Consider the following 17624-nt stretch of genomic DNA (forward strand, 5'->3'; position numbering starts at 1 on the left):
GACGCCCATCTATCTTAGAGACACATCTCCCTCATAATTCAAAGACACAATGAGAAAAATATTTTAAGGAATATTTGTATAAAGAATAAAGGCTTGAATAACAACTTGTATTCAACATCTAATTTTTAAATGAGGTAGCTTTGAGTTTGAATACTCAAGGAATTATTTAAAATCGCAAGTGTTCCCTTTTTCCTTCCCTTCTATTTAGTAGTGGAAGGAAACGGCCAATGGTCTCTTTTGACCATAACTTGCAGAAAAGCTGTAGGAAGATGGATGGAGATAAAATATAAGGGTTTTAAAGCAATTACATTAAAAAAAATAATCCCACTCCTACCCTTACAGTTCTCCCTGGTTTAAAAACAGCCCCCAACCACTATTTGGGAATTAATTAAGGAGCATTTTTGGGATTTGGAAAGTTATGAGTTAAGGATAGGAAAGTAATGTCTTCAAGAGACCCATTTCTATGATTAAGGTAAAGGTTCCCCTAGCATATGTGTGCTAGTCATTCTCAACTCTAGGGGGCGGTGCTCATCTCCGTTTCAAAGCTGAACAGCCAGCGCTGTCCAAAGACGTTCTCCGTGGTCATGTGGCTGTCATGACTGAACGCGGAAGGCGCGCAGAACGCTGTTACCTTTCCACCAAAGGTGCCCCCTATTTTTCTACTTGCATTTTTACATGTTTTTGAACTGCTAGGTTGGCAGAAGCTGGGACAAGTAACAGGAGCTCACTCCATTACGTGGCACTAGGGATTCAAACTGTCAAACTGCCGACCTTTCTGATCGACAAGCTCAACATCTTAGCCACTGAGCCACAGCTTCCCTCTTTCTATGATTAAAATATCCCGAAAAGAGGGATAAAATCAATTTCCAAACCGATGAGTTTTTGGCATTTGGAGACTTGGGATGCGTAACTTAGAGGTGAGAATTTTGAATAATAAACCTAAATCTAACCAGGGGCCACAAATGAGGTGCTGGAAGAGGGTTGTTTGCAGCCCATGGACCACAAATTGACTCCAACTCTACTACCACTTTTCCCTGCACTGTGCAGATGTACAAATAGGCAAAAGAGTCTGGAGCGCTTACCACTGATTGTGTTCCTCGTGTGGATGAAGTAGTAACTGGAGTAATAGTAATGGTGCTGGTCACTTTGCTTGCTCCAGATCTTGAGGATATATTATTCCTGGGGGACCGAAGGACAGTCCCGGTCAAATCCTCTTTTTCTGACATTACATTCATAGGCCTGACAGTAATTACAGGGCTCATTCCTTCTTGAGCAGTGCTAGCTGAGCGTTTAAACTGAGTCCCTAAGTGGATGTGGATTTTATTATCCTCCGTTGTTATAATGTTTGCGTTTGGATTGTACTGTCGGACCGGAGTCGGGACAGTTTGTTTCTCTGGCGTCACTCTAAACACAGCTCTCCCCATGGTCATGTCCTGTGACTCAGGGGATACAGTAATTTCTGTGGGTGCTGCAGAGGTAGATAAGGTCATGATCTGAATTGGGGACATGGGCCTCTCCATGAATGGCGACATCCCACTCTCTACAGATTTCTCTCTGGAGAAAGTAGTTAGAGTCACTGGTGACATTGCTCTCTCTGGACCCATTGAGCTCTCACCACTTTTCCCTTTTTGGGACATGACATTAGGAGAAGGAATTATGGTGATCCTGGGTTTCTGATTTCCTAGGGTAGGGATAACAGTGGTACTTGAAAAGAAGTCTTCGGCTGTTGGGCTAGTGATTTCCAAAGTGGCTGTACTGTTTTCATGATCTGGTGTCACCCGAATATGAAGAGGCTGCCCTTGTTTTGGAGAAAGAACCACTTCCCCAGGACGCTCAGGGCTCGTTTGAATCCTGGCTCCTTTGTCTTGAGTTGGCTGACAACCGTTGTCTCTTTTTTTCATCCAAGGAATCCAAGATTTTCTCATGGTCAGCTCATTTGCAGCTGGGGGATACCTGTTAAGAACCGACGACCTGTCACTGGGCTTCTTGAGCCCAACCTGCCGAAGGTTGTTCATGATGTGGTTCTCCTCCTGAAAGGATTTCCTAATGAACACAGCAGGTGTTTCTTCCTCTGCCGTTTCACCATTCATCATATCAGTTTGTACCCCAGTAGATGTCACAGGTACATCAACCATCCTCCTGCCATTCGTGCTGGGTCTCAGGACGCGACTGTAGCGCTTAGACAGCTCGAGCTCTTTTGTCAAATTCAGCACCTCCTGTCCCATGGCTTGGTTTTTCCTTTCTTCTTCCAGAAACCTTTGCTGGAGGACTGAATAATCTACTTGGAGCTGGGAAAGCTGGTCTTCTTTGTTCATCAGCTCGTGGATTTTTTCTTTAAGAGCCAGGACTTCTGCTGTCAAGTCCCTGCATTTAGTTTCTTCCACCCGGAACCTTTGCCTCAGCTCAGCCTCTTGACTCACTGCCTCTCCCTTCTCTATTGCCTTATTTTTAGCAATCTGGAGCTTCATTTCTTCCAACTGTTGGGAAAGAAGATTAGCTTTGTCCTGCTCGGTCCTAAATTTTTGCTCCAGCTGATCATATTCATCCTCGGTTTTCATCAGATCTCCCTCAACCACCTCTAACTGCTTGAGACGATTTTTTAGTTTTTCTATTTCAACTGTTAGTTCTTTGATCTTGTTATCTTCTGGTCCTTTTCTAACTCGACCTCTGGCAATTTCTCTTTCAACCTCCTCTATACCCTCCATTCTTTTCTTTAATAGATCCACTGTACAGCTCAGCTGCAGTGATTTCCCTTCTTCACTTTTTAACTTGTTAATTAACTCATCCTTTTCTTTAGTCAGATTGGATACTTCTTCCTCCATTTCGGATTTCAGCTTCAAAAATTTTTTACTTTCCTCAATTAGCTTTTCCGTCACTTCCATCACTTTGCTTTGCTCCACCTTAAAGTTCCTATTCAGGCATTCCATTTTCCTCTCTTCCTGCTTTATTTTATCCGCCATGTTTTTTCTTTCATCCACCAGCATGACGGTAAACGACTTCAGCTTTGTCAGATCGTCTTTTAGGATCAATTCTGTCTTTTCCAGTTTGGTTTCTGAAACCTCTAAGTCTTTTATCCGAATCTTCACTACTTCCAACTCATTGATCAGATCTTTAGTTAAACTCTTTTCCTTCTCCAAGTTCAAATGCAGCTGGGTGCATTCCGATTTGCTTCTGCTGAAAGCTTCTTCCAGCTTCTCAAGAACTGACATCCTCTTCTGCAGTTTCTCGACTTCAAGCCTCAGTTCCTTACTCTGGTGTTCCTCCTCTTGCAATTTCTTTTTCAACTCTTTGCACTGAGATTCTGTTTTGGTGATCTCCTCATCTTTGCCTTCCATTTCAAGCACACGCTTGCGAAGGTTTTCCACTTCAGCCATTAAGCTGGAATTTCCACATTCCCCTTTGGCTATCTTGTCTCTCAACTCCTGAAGTTCCTCTTCAGTCTTTTGAAGGCCTTTGTTGGTTTCTTCCAGTTCCTCGATTTTGTTGGATAAGCCCGCTAGCTTAAGCCTGAGCTGCTTATTGTGTGACTCTTGATTAGCAAATTTAGCAGTCATCTCCTCATGCTCTTGAGAATAAGAGGCTGTCTTGTACTCAAGTTCAGCCTCCAGCTTTATTAATTTCTGCCCATCTTCTTTTGCTTTGGAATTTAAGACCTTAAACTTGTCGTCGTCTTCTCTCAATTTCTGGGTGAGATTTTGTATTTTCTGGGTTTGCTGGTCGAGTTGTTCAATGTGCAGCTGCCGTTCGTCCACCAGCATAAGTGCAAATGACTTGAGTTTAACAAGTTCTTCTCTTAGCTTATTGAGGCGCTTGGTATGTTCTTTGTCCTTGCGAGCTTGGTAGTTCTTTTCCTGTTCAAGCAGCTTCTTTAATCTGAGAGAAGAAACAGAGAAAGAATGTGTTCAATGTTGTAAGGCCTTTTTTAAAAAAAAAACACTTATTTTGACTCTCTTACAAACTATTTAAACAACAAGCTAACCCACAGAATTTTTGCTGGTTTTGGCTTAGAATAAAATGAGAATCCAGCCACTGTGGCTGCTTAACTACAGTTTATACTTAGCATGATATACGAAACTAATCAATTCTGCAGTGGCTTTTTTCAAGAATTGTTTTCTTAAGAATTGTTCATAAGAAAAACAAAATCTGGATAGCAGACGTTGCAGTACCTGGAGATAGCAGAAGAGAAGAGAAAGAACGGGAGAAAATCAAAATACAATGGCCTGCAAATAGAAGTAGAACTGTGACAAAAGAAAGCAAAATACCAACAGCGATAGGCACTTTGGATGCAATCCCAAAACATCTGGAGCACCACTTGAACACCATCAGCATTGACAAAATCATCATTAGTCAATTGCAAAAAGCAGCTTTATTTGGAACAGCTTCCATGGGACAAAACCTTCAACACCATCCAACAACAACATCTGCCTATCCCAGGTCCTTGGGCAGACTCAATAAAAGGATAATTGCCAAATCCAGATTTAACATCTGGCTGACAGTGCAACCAACCATAACACTAAACAGCAACAACAAGGAATAGTCTCATCAACCCTGAGGTTGATACTGACTGCTTTAGGAGAACCTTTAGGCTCATGGTATCCTGAACCCTCTGTTAGGATTGGGTTCATAAGGTACTGTTTTGCAGTGGTTCCAGTTGTTCCAAAGCACGTGGAGAGGAACCGCTGTAAATTCCACATGGCTCAGTCCTCTTCCTTCATGTTCTGAAATATTTACATGCAACACTGCAGGAGATCTTGTTTTGGCTTAGGATGAGGTAACTGTTCTGCTAATGATTCTCAGAATTGTTCTTCATGACTGCATGAATGTGCATTCCTCCAATCCCTAAGTCATCAGAAAAATATCTTGGCATAAAAGTTTTCTGGCATAAGCTCCTTGCTCAGTTATACCGCAGTTATACCTATTAGCTGGAGGTTTTTGGGACAGAGGTTTATCAATCTTTTAGGTATCTGCAGATGGGTTGACTCTTTTTCTTAGAATTTGGGCTAGAAGGGTAAAAGTAGTAGAAGCCTTGTCACCTTTCCCATCATTCCTAACAGAGGTGTGTTGCTGCCGGTTTGACCTGGTTCAGCCAAACCGGTGGTGGCAAAGCGTTGCAAGCACTTACAACCACGAGTGAACCAGTAGTAAATTGGTTAGCAACCCACCACTGATTCCTAATCAATATCAGTTTCCCAATATTCCTAATCAATAAGTGATCCAAGGAATGCAACGCCAGGAGTGTGTGGTCACAGTTTGGAATGCTCAGAGATACGCCATGAAGTATGAAAAATGACATCAGATTAGGCAAACTGGCACTATGTACCTCCCTCCAAAACTAATACAACAGTACAAAGCATGTCCCCAAAGGACCTCCTGTTGGTAAAGCAGTAGAAAAAGCTGATACACTAATTTGAAACAGAACCAGAAATACAGATCTTTCTGAGTTTAAAGAAACCATCCGCCCACCCATCCATGAGCTGTTGGTGCAGAGGTGAAAATGTGGTATTGCAGGCGAACTCTGCCCACAGAATTCGATCCTGATGAGCTCCAGGTTGACTCAGCCTTCCATTCTTCCATGGTCACTAAATGAGGATGCAGATTGTTGGTGGCAATATGCTGACATTACAAATGGTCCAGAGAGTGCTGTAAAGCACTTTACAGCAGTATATAAGTCTAAGTACTATTGCTATTGCTACCATTCATCCATCCACTCATGAATATACATAAGAGACCTAACAGGTTTTTTTGAAGAGCACTGAACGTATGTTTAATATCAGGTCTAATGATCTCCCAGAAGACTAGGATACCCATATACATAGCAATAGAATAGAATTCTGTATTGGCGAAGTGTGATTGGACACACAAGGAATTTGTCTTTGGTGCAGGCTATATAACTTTGATAAGTAGTTAAAAGCCAATAAAAAAAATAAAGATGGAAAAGAAGACTGAACCGAGAAACTCTGATGATGATAGCCAACAAGACTGACATAAAAATGAAACAAAAGAGAAACAAGATTAAATCAAACAAGACGAAGACCTCCAAAGACCCTTTCAACTCTGCTTGTTTACAGAGATGTGTAAGCTGAACCAATCAAAGTATTGTATTTCTTTTAAAAGAGAATATACTACATTGCAAATTGTTAATTTTTTGCTCCTCTTAGTCACTTAAGATTAAATCTGTTGCTCGATATAAGTCATTGTATGCCTGTCAATATTGGTTGCTGAGGAACAGCAACAGAAAAAGACAATTGCCTTCCTGTCCTGGTGTGAACTTCTTAGAAGTATGGGGTCATCTCCTAAAAGATACTGGATGAGACCAATCTTTCATGTGAGCCAACATGGTCTTTCTGAAGTTAGTCAGGTGCAATTGTGCTGGACAAATTCTTATGGTCCTTATGAGCAAATGCCTGATAATAATCAGTCTCTCTTCAAAGGCTTTTCGGTGACCTCTCTGACTTTGCCTCCTCCATTGTTTTCTCATCGACTTTCCTCAGCCTTTCAAGAACAGTTGTTTTTTTCCCTAATCCATCATCCACTCATAACACATGCCTGAAGTATGAGTGTTTCTGTTTGAAGGGTGCGGTTATTTATACCGTCCAGGACTAACTGGTTCATCTTGCAGTTTCTGGCAACCTCTGCAGCTATTTGCACCTCCCTAATTCAAAGGCATCTCTGTCTCTTCCCCCACCCCCCTCTCATTTCTTTTCAGGTCTTTCACAACCATATATTACCACTAAAAAATACTGCCGCTTGAACTATTTTGTTCTTAAACAAAAATAAAAGGATATTTAAGCTCGTTGCTAGATTTTCATATGATTAATCCTTTTCACTTCTCCGATATACTGTCCATCTTTAATATTCCTGAGTCCAAGGCAGAAAACTTTTTATCATCTTCATTTTTCTCATGTTTATGTTTCCGCTTGACATTTCTTTTGTTGTGTTAACACAGGTAGTCCTCAACCTATAACCATTCATTCAGCAACCAAAGTTACAACTGAACTGGAAAAAAAAGTGGCTTATAACCGGTCCTTGCACTTACAACACTAGCTACATCCTCTTGTGATCATGTGATCAAAATTCAGGCCTTTGGCAATCAGCAGGTAGTTATGATGGTGGCAACATTTGGGGGGGGGGGTCACGTGATCACCATTTGTGACTTTCGCAGCTGGCTTCCGACAAGCAAAGACAAGGGAGGAAGCTGGATTTGCTTAACAATCTTGTGATTAACTTAACAACCACCTTGCTTAGCAATGGAAATTCCAGTCCCAAATTTGAGGACTAACTTTACTAATCATTAATCCAGATCATTACTCTCCATTTTTACTTTCATCATTACATTACTTAATTATTTTTAATTCAGTTAACAAAGACTGTTCTCAATTAATCCTTCCCAATGATACAGAACTGTCCTGTTAAATCAAATGTTATCATTTTATGTAGAAAAGTGTATTCTTGTGTAGCTCCAAGGCAGCTGAAAGCTCAGATAAGGGAACTTATTAAAAAACTGAGTAGAAGCTAATACGTTTTCAGTCCTTATTGGACTAAAGGACTAGGTCACAGACCAGATAGAGCCACGGGTGTCAAACTGGCAGCCCACAGGCCTGATGGGTCACGTGATGCAGGTCACGCCCACCCCAGCTCCGCGAAAGGGAAAAACATCACAAAACATCACATGATGGCAATGTGATGCCGCAAGTTTGACCCCCGTGCAATAAGCCACGTGAGAGACATTTCTGGTCTGTCACCAAAGCAAATATATTCCCTCCTCCATGTTCCAGAATGAATTGAGGGAAAGCATGATAGGATCCATTTTTCTCACAATCTGTGTACAAATGCATCTAAAAGTCAAAAAACGTGAAAACCTTCTCACCATTTTCTTCAGTCAAGCACACTGTTGCTTTTGCAGATTAATCAACTGAAGGATAATTCTCTATATCAGAGATGGGGAACGATGGCCCCTCTATGACTTAGGGATTTCAATTCCCAGAATTCCTGAGCTAGCCAGGAATTCTGGGAGTTGAAGTCCATAAGGCATAAAGGGGCCATTGTTCCCCACCTCATCTAATGGATGGAAATGGAAGTTAGCTATCCAGAGGCTAGCTGGCTAAGACTTTCATAACACATCCCCATAACCTTCTGTCCCCTGGAACAAACGTGCAGCTTTAAGAGCTAGGAAAAGTGTTTGTTAGCACTTTTAATTACCTCAGTGTTCAAGTTGCATATGATCATTCTTGCCTAAAGATAATAGAAGGAATAAAGCTAATCTGAGGTCAGCATCTGGAAACATATTGGAACATAAGAACATGAGCAGTGCCCTAGTGGATCAGACTCCAGGCCCATTTAGTCCCGCACTTCTCACAGCGCTAGTCTTAATTCTAGTCCTCCTAGCAGGTAAATCATCTGCATAAGGAATGTCTACAAATCTCGAAGTCTCCCAGCAGATGGCCTTCTGAGGCAGTCACACAGATGGATCACAGAGCAAAAGTAAAAAGAAACTAGACTTATCGTCGTAGGAAAATCAGGATCACTCAGGATTTTACCAACTTTCACGGATTACTTAATGCTCTAATTGCACAATTAGTACAGCTTGCTCAGAAGACGAACTACTTTAAGAATGTTTTGAAGTTAGTACCTGAAAAGTAAAATATTAATGCAAAACTTTGGAATGTGTGTATTACAGACAGCTTGCAAAGGGGAAAGGAGCAACATTAAAATCCTTTCTCTGAGGGACAAGGAAAAGGTTCGGGACTCACGGCAACAAGGAAATATTTGCAAAATCTATTATGCCTTCAAGTGCCATTAATGAGCAGTTTGCACAATGTTCTGACACAGTTTTGAAAAGCAGAAATAGCATAGATTTCTTTGCAACTTTTGGAGGCAGTTCTGAAAAACAAAATCTGCAGAAAACAGAAACCGTGTATCAGTAAAGAATCAGGCCATATTTTTTTCACTATTTTTCCCCCCATCTCAATATGGAATGTTCACAGGTTTGGAAGCTGACATCCAATTCAGCATTTCTTTACTTACATTGACTCTCTCAAATCAAGCATTATTATTTTAGTTGTTTAAAAAGAAGAAAGCTTTAGCCAGAAATCTAAGCACAACCCTAAAGTATGACATTCATTTTAGTGTTTAAATAATTATACTTGTGGGACAGAACCGATTATCAGGGTTATAAATCTTCTGAATAAATTCAGTGCCATCAGCAGGTATCTGAGTGTTAAAGTTAGAACATTATAAAGTTTCAGTCAAGTTCCCCAGCTTGAAGGATTTTTTACTGCTGTTTAGAGTAGCAAGTATTTTCTGATCAAGCTATTCCGAAATTGGAATTTACACAGCATTCTTTGTGTCCTTTTTTCCATAAACCTTTTAAACATTTCCACAAAGATGTTTAATTAACTACTTTGAGCGAGGTGAAGAAAGATGGGGGGAAAAGCAGTGAGAAAAATTATCTGTTGTTCTGGATTGAACTATTTGGTTCTTGGTGCTCAGAGAGCATCACCAGACCATTACAGTAAAAAAAACCTATGTACCAGTATTTTTAGAGTGATTTTAAGTATACAAAGATTCATTTTCCTTCGCTAGGTTCAAGGCAGTATACAGGGATGGGTAGAAGTGTTCCTAGTTATTGCTCATTTGGCCTTGGACAGATAATCAGCGGTGGGATTCACTTACCTTCCCTACCAGTTTGTAAATGTGAGCTCGCATGTGCTACATCTGCGCACCGCCTTTTGCGCATGCACAGTGCTCGCACATTACATCGGGGTGGGTGGGCAGAGCCTCCTGCAGCTGATGCTATCAGTTCGCCCGAACCAGAGAGAACCGGTTGCATACCACCTTTGAACAGATTAGACCTTTTGAGCTTCAGCAAAATTATTATAGCCTTCCGTGAGTCTTTACATAATGCCCCAAATCTGTCTGAAGAAGAGGAATAATGTGTGTGTGTGTAAAATAAAACATGTGTATTAATACTCTTTCAGACCAGTAGAGTTAGAAGCATTTAAAGTGCCGTTAAAGGAGGAGTCCAGTTACTCAGAAATATTCCCTACAAGGTAGCAAAGTAGTTCTTCTGACTTCCTCAGAGGCATCCATCAGATAAAAGCAGAAAGTGCTTAGTTGAAACATTTCAACTTTTCAGTTGTATGACAAGAATTGATCAGTACTACAGAGTTTGGAGCAGGTCAGCAAAAGGCTGCAGATCCAAAGAAGAAACCCCCCCTCCCCCAGCAGTCAGTGTGAAACCGAAGCCTTCATTCTCAATTCACGCATCTGCATTTTACAAAGAAAGGTCCAAAAGCCCTTTGCGTGAAACCAAAGCCTCCCAGAGATGACGCTGCAAGATCTCTTCCTGATCTTCGCCACCGGTTCGGAAGAGAAAAGACTTGAGGTTTTTCAGAACTGAAGAAGCTGCTTGGATGAGAAGCGAAACGTCTTCAAAGAAAAACCAGAAAGTCTAGTTGCCGGGTGGGAGTGGGGGGGGGGGGAAAGCACCTTTGGGACTTGAGCTTTTTTTAAAAGCTGCGGCGCTGTTTTGCGCCATCCTCTTTCACAAGCATCTATCCGTCCTTCCGCCTGCAAAGTGCGAGGGCTTCCAGCTGATTCTCCCTACCAAGCAATCCCACTCACACACACGTGCCTGCACAAAACCCCAAGGTGCACCGGCAGGGACCAACATTGAAGGAAAACGAGCACGCAACTCAACCTCACCACTGTGCAGTTTTCTTACCTTTTTTCTTTTTTGCCTGAGCGACCCTTTTTATTCGCCTTCCCTTGCAAAAGAGTCGGCTGGTGCCCAGGCCCTGCTCTCCAGGGAATTAGCCATCACATTCCAGCCATGTCATCGGAACAATGAAAGACCACTTACTGGTGATGTCATCCCTCTCTTATACCGCTCATTATTGTGCAGATTTAACTTTGGGCAGCGGGGGTGGGGGGTGGGGTGGAGCCTCTCTACTTCGGGAAGCAAGGGAGAATGTTGGCCAGAGAAAGGTTTAACAGAAAAGAGGGGTGGGGGGGAAGCACCAGAGAAGTGTATTTATCCCACTCCCCCCCCCCCTTCACTTTCCTTCCAAACTCATTGAACTCCAGCCAGTTCTACTTAATTTACGTTTAAACAGCGTCGGGCTCCCCTTTGAGAATCAACATAAGAAAGTGGAATCGTGCAAACATGAAACAAACCATTATCCTGTCTGTAAAGGTTCCTAAGTGCAGCACAAGGCAGAACGGAACTTGAATAATTACCCACACTTATGAAGAAAAAGAAACCCTCGTTTATAATAGATAATGCTTTTCTAAAAGCTATCATGATAACGGTGTATGAATGATCCATGGTTTGAGAATAAAATCAGATTATAACCCAGGGATAAAAGTAGAATGAAAAGTAGTTTTCATTCCTTTTTGGCATTTGATAACTGGGCAATTGGGGGAGGGGACCTAGTTAATCAGTGTCACTGCTTTGTGTTAGGATAATGTTAGGGTTAGGATTGGGTTTATTTAGTTTTCCCAATATTTATTATAATTTCTAAGATCTGGGCAGATGACAGCACCAGCTGACCTGATCTCTAAAAGATCAGCAAACCTAATTAGTATTTGGATAGGAGACTATGAAGAAATCCCAGGGTACATTATTTGGTACCTTGGATGGAGAAGTTGAAAAAGACCTCCCAGAAAAAGCAGTGGCATTCTGTGGCTGAAAAGATATACAAACATTTGTCCACGATCACCAGGAATGGTGCGATACATTAATTCCTAAAGTACCTAAGTTCCAAAGCAAAGGCTGGTGTTATTTTTCAAGCTCAGAACAGTTGACCTATGGGCATGCTTCTGCAACAGAAGAAAAACTAGCCCAACCTTGGCATTTCTTGTTACTTAAAAATGTATATCCTGCAAAGAACACATCCAACCATTCCTAAATAGGCCATTAAGGACTTTCCTGATTAAGCTGACCTTTGGACACAGGTGAGAGTTCGCCATAATTATGATCCTTTGACAAAAACTTGCAAGAAGTCTACCTAGCTAACAATGGATGTGAAAGAATTCCAAATCCTCTGAACTAATGGGTTGAGGTTCTCTAAGCAACACCCCCTTAAAATTTCATCAGACAGATGTATTGGTTATCTTCCTAATATTTATTTGTTGCTTCTTATGAAGTGTCTATCAAAGTGTCCTTTTGGGGGACCAAAACGAATTCAGGCTTTTTATAAAACATAGCACCATCCAATAATGAGCACGACCTTTCAGAGTTGATCCTGTTTCGTTCTTCTTCCATCAAGCAAAGTAATTTGTCTAAATCACGAGTTTCAAACTCGATTGCGTCTCGTGATGTATCGAGAAATTTTTTTTTTGGCCTTTGCGGAGCGGGAGTGGGAGTGGCCAGCTCATGATGCGGCTCACAGGCCGCCAGCTTGACACTCCTGGTCTAAGTGATAGAGAATGCTCGTAAAAAAATTAAATGACATTTTTCAAGATAATACTGTCTAATAATCTCAGATTTGGAACAGAGATTAGCTAAAATCCATCATTAAAAATAAAAAATCCTAGCTCCACAAATGGCTCTATGCAGGAGTGTCAAACTGGTGGCCCCCGGGACAGATGTGTCCCACTCAGGCCATGCCCACCCCAGCTCCAAGAAGAGGAAAAACATCATGAAATGTCATGTGACAGCAACATGCTGCTAGTTTGACACCGATGCTCTACAGTTTAAGATAATGAAAACATTATTTTGATGCTGAATGTAAATATCCGTAGCTTTTGTTGAGGCTGCAGTTGTCAATTTTGTACCCCATTCTGATTGTCACTTTCTCAAATTGATTGAAAAGAAAATCTATGTACTACAGAAACTCTTATTGTGTATCTGTTTGTACCCAAAATCTGCTAATTTAAATACATTTTTAAAAAATCAAGGGACCCAATACTGCTGTGGAATTGAAATTTCCACGATGTTCCAACCAGATTTATTTGCAAAGTAGTGGGCATCGCAGCGCTCCCATGGTCATATGACTGATTTCCAATGTTCTCTGCCAGCTTTTCACAAGAAAAATCAGTGGGGAATCTGGCAAGAAGTTGGAAGTAACTCATGCTCCCACTAACTTTTTTTGCCTATATACCCTTATTGATTCTGCTTATCTGTTTAGGTAAGTAAATATTGCCTTTTTATTGAAGTCCTTTGCTACTACAGTTGTTCTTCAATCACTTGGTTGTAGCATTGGGATAAAAGATATGTGATCAGCCAAAAATTTAATATTTATTCTGATCGCACCAGACTGTACTACATTGCTCTCAAAAGATAACCCAATGGGTAATAAGATTGTATAGTATAAAGGTAAAGGTTCCCCTCACACATATGTGCTAGTCGTTCCAGACTTTAGGGGGCAGTACTCATCTCCGTTTCAAAGCCGAAGAGCCAGCACTATCCGAAGACGTCTACTTGGTCATGTGGCCGGCATGACTAAATGCCAAAGGCACATGGAACGCTGTTACCTTCCCACCATGGTGGTTCCTATTTTTCTACTTGCATTTTTAGGTGCTTTCAAACTGCTAGGTTGGCAGAAGCTGGGTAAATATTTGAGTGAATCCTGCATTTTTCTGATCCTGTCAAAAAGACTGACACTTATCCAAGGACTTTCTATAGCAGTGTTTCTCAACCTTGGCGACTTTAGGTCCTGTGGACTTCAACTCCCAGAATTCCACAGCCACCTGGCTGGGGGTTCTGGGAGTTGAAGTCTACAGGACTTAAAGTCGCCAAGGTTGAGAAACACTGTTCTATAGCAACAAAATTGCAGCAAAGGAATGCTTTAATTGCTGAAATTTATCCCCATTTTTTTTACTGTGCCAATAAAACATACTGTAATACAATTTCCCATTACAACTACACCTACTCACAAACTTTAATTTTTGATAGGGGTGTTGTGAGTTGTAGTTCCACAATCCCCATCTCCAGATTACCCAATTTACTTAATTAGGGCAGTAAAGCCGCTTGTTCTCCCCTTCAATTTAAGACATTCACATACCTGTTTCTTCAGATCATCATTTCTAATACTTATTAAGTCAGCAGAAGTACTTCCACAAATTGCTGATTTACAATTTCCAGCCTCCTGCATTTTTCTAGGCTGGCTAGAAATCTTGGCACTTGGAGTTCAATAATACCCAATAGGCCTTACGTTGCAGATCCTTGTTAAAACGTCAAGACCAAGAGCTTTTAGGTTTAATCTTGCTGGTCTACTTTTTAGATGTGCAAAAACATGGGCCAAGATGTATATGACCTGTGCCTCTTACAAGGAAGTAGCAACTTTAATTTCTCTGTGCTTTTTATATGCCTCATTATAGGCAGGCAGGCAGGCAGGCAGCTGATGAAGCTATCCCTCTCCATGACAACTGCTTAATTGTTTTTTGTGGTTATTAAGCTACTGTTAAAGCTACAGGAATGGGTTTTTTTCCTTAGAAATCCTGCTGTTAAAATGTTGCATATATTTCATAAGTTGGGAATATATTCACTGGATTCCAACCTTACAAGTACACCTATGATAAAAATGATCCCAGTTTTAAAGCTAAACTCTCAAGTTGAGCTCAACACAGGGTGACTCCATATTGTTACTGATTACCATTGTGATCTTTTTGTAGGATGTTTGTTTAAACTTTCCCATTCAGTCTACAGCCCCAAGTTGCTGTATGTCTTCAAGTCTGACCTTCCTTAGTTTTCTTTCACAACTGAGAGAGTGTAAAACCCTGACAGATATTGGATGATTGCCCATTACTTTGGCATATTTATTTATGTTGTAGGAAATTAGCACCCACCCCTCTCCTAGAAAAATGAAATACCCTGGGAAATATTGAAAAGGCAGAATATTATATTTCCCAGCATATTTATTTATGTTGTGGGAAATTAGCACCCACCCCTCTCCTAGAAAAATGAAATACCCTGGGAAATATTGAAAAGGCAGAATATTATATTTCCCTGGATCAGAAATGAAGAAATGTTTTAGGGAGGAAACAGACTCATTCTTAATAGCCCCCACCTTTTTCAATGGGCCATTAGGCGCCCTGAGCTAGTTTACTCTACATAACAAAGATAGGATTAGCTTTGTGCAGAAACTCACCACATAGTATCTGGGAACTCAACCTAACTTGCACTCAAAACACAGTGTAGAGAGTTGCCCCTGCATGGCCCCCTAGGAGTCTGACAACCAATCAGAATACATTTCTTACACAGGAACAGGAAACATAGGTGGGCCTGAACAGAGAGTATAAAGCCAGGAATTATTTATTTAAACTTCACCAAGAAATATTTTGAAGCTAGGTATTGGCCAAATCCAAAAACCACAGTATGTTGACTTTGATATATGAATCCAAATTATCAACTTCAATAAGCTGTTTTGAGACTCTGATTTGGTACCTGTGGCTTTTTTCCTGTCTAATATTAGATGAGATTGTGATTATTCAGTTGTTATGGCTCTTGCTGTGTTGACATATTGTTCTAAACCATGGCTTGATTTATGGTTAGTGTAATAAGCCATAGTGGCAAAATTAATGTACTAGACTAAGCTATAAGTAACAGTCTATAAATCCCAATCACTACCTGTGGTTAACATCACACTAAGCGAAACCAAAAGACACATTATGGCTTAGAATCATGTTTCTTGAATAAATCACACTTCATTGAGCTCACATAACCTATTGAACATGATCCACACATACACTAAAGAAAATACCTTATGCTAGGAGCCTGTTTTAAAGATGACCTCAGGTTACAGCCATAATCCCATAGGTACTTACTTTACAATAAAGTACACTGATCTCAGCAACACTTATTCCTGAGGAGACATGTAGAAGGTTATATTACAACAGGGGTGGGCCTTTTATGTATGACTTGTGGGCTTCAGTTCCCAGAATTCCTCAGCCAGCCAGCCACAACTCATAAATGAGCCACAGTTCCCCACCTCTGCACTACATGAAGAATTATTTGGGGATTTTTAGTTGGCAGCTTCTAAAAGTTTACTAGATAAATCATGTTAAAACTCCTTGTAAATGCTTTCTTTACAGAGCAAACAGTGTTGATCCAAATTAATATAAACTTTTATTATAGTTGAATGATGACATCAAAATTCACATAATATCTACCTTGCTATCCTGACTCTTCTTTTGGGTGTTTTGGAATTAAAGGAGAAAAATAAATAAGCCCCCCCCCAAAAGAGAGAACTTTAAATCTTAAACCAGTATAGAGATAAAAAGACTATTTCAAACATCCTTTTCTTGAAGATCAACCCCTATTTGGTGAGTCATTTTTTAAAATTTCTAGTGAAAGCCCCAAGAAAACCATAGGTCCTTTTTAATAGTGGCTACCAAAACTGTAAAGACTGGACTACAAAAAAGTCAATGTCCACTAGATGACAGCAGAGGGGAAAAAACATGTAGTAAACATGAACCATTTATCAATCAGCTAGATTTTTGCAACCTGCAGAGCGAACTTCTAGAAAGATCCAACCACTGTTGTATTAATCTAAATAGCTATCTAAATATTAATCTAATCTTAATGAAGATAACATAAGGGCTTTTTCTTACTTGCACATCCCATAGGACTATCATGTTCTGATATCCTTAGGGCTACCTGAACATCCAAGAACTGCTAACTTTACTTGTATCTCATCACTAGCGCAGGAGTAAGAAAACTTTTATTAAAGTTGTATTTTCCCACTTGTTTTAACATGATTCAAGAATAGCCTCGAAATACATACCACCACTTAGGGCTTTGTTAGCCATGATCTTGGAGGGAAGTCAAACAATGACAATAACTTGACAAATGGGAAATAGAGGCTAGGGACCGACAAAGGGGCATAGCAAATATCATACCAGTGCTGTCTTCTCCCGATTCAAAACACTTCAGTTCAGCTTTTGGGAAAGGCCCCAAGTGCATCATGGGGAAATTGCCACTGAGATTGAAAGGGTTAATTGGAGAGTTAATTGTAGACCTCCCAATAGGAATTAGACCTTAATTAGACCGAAAGGGGTGGGGATATAGATACAGAAATGGCTGGTTTCTCTTCCATTCCCTACTAGCTGAAGGATTTTTGTTCTTGAATGAATAAAAGTTTTGATTTTAAAGGGATGTTTCCAGAAGTGGAGAGAATCTGCAAACATGCTTCTCTACAGCATCCTTTATAACAGCCTTCATTGCAAATCTATTCTGGCACCAATTTCAACCTCCAAGGACTCTCTGTCATGCCACCCAACCACATAACTTGGAACAGGCAAAGCTCCAATAGCAGCCACATTTTTCTTCATTGCTCTTTTTTCTTCTTCCCTGAAGTTCTCCCGATGAAGACTCGAAAGGAGCAGAAATATGACAGGCGGCTAGGAATTCGTGGTAACAAGAGCACATCATTTTCTGTGCTTTATTAATAATCCTATAATTATCTGAGAAAGTCCTTCTCCACCGTATTTCTTTCACCATGCCCCATATGGAACTAAGCTTTCAAAATTGATGGTGACGTAACTGCATACAAAGCCCAGCAATCCAAAACTGCAGCTTATTGCATAGAATATTGCACGAGTTGAGTTTAAATCTCAGCCCATTTAGTTCGGTAAGCATCAGTTTGGAAACAGAAGAATGATAGCTGGTAATCTCCCCCACC

General features: G+C 40.6%; 1 protein-coding gene across 6 annotated transcripts in view; it reads right to left on the bottom strand.

Annotated features, from left to right (window-relative positions):
* The window catches only part of FILIP1 (filamin A interacting protein 1), a 97364-nt gene that overhangs the window by 14103 nt on the left and 65637 nt on the right, over positions 1 to 17624 (bottom strand). For 5 of the 6 annotated variants that reach the window (XM_081941022.1, XM_081941023.1, XM_081941024.1 and 2 more), the window contains one exon: positions 1083 to 3873. In XM_081941022.1, the coding sequence (XP_081797148.1) occupies positions 1083 to 3873 (2791 nt within the window). Of the gene's footprint in view, positions 1 to 1082; positions 3874 to 16554; positions 16672 to 17624 lie in introns of those variants that run through there. The other variant, XM_081941025.1, reaches the window with a different exon arrangement.

Source organism: Natrix helvetica, assembly GCF_964273705.1.
Source record: "Natrix helvetica genome assembly, chromosome: 2".
Taxonomy (NCBI): domain Eukaryota; kingdom Metazoa; phylum Chordata; class Lepidosauria; order Squamata; family Natricidae; genus Natrix; species Natrix helvetica.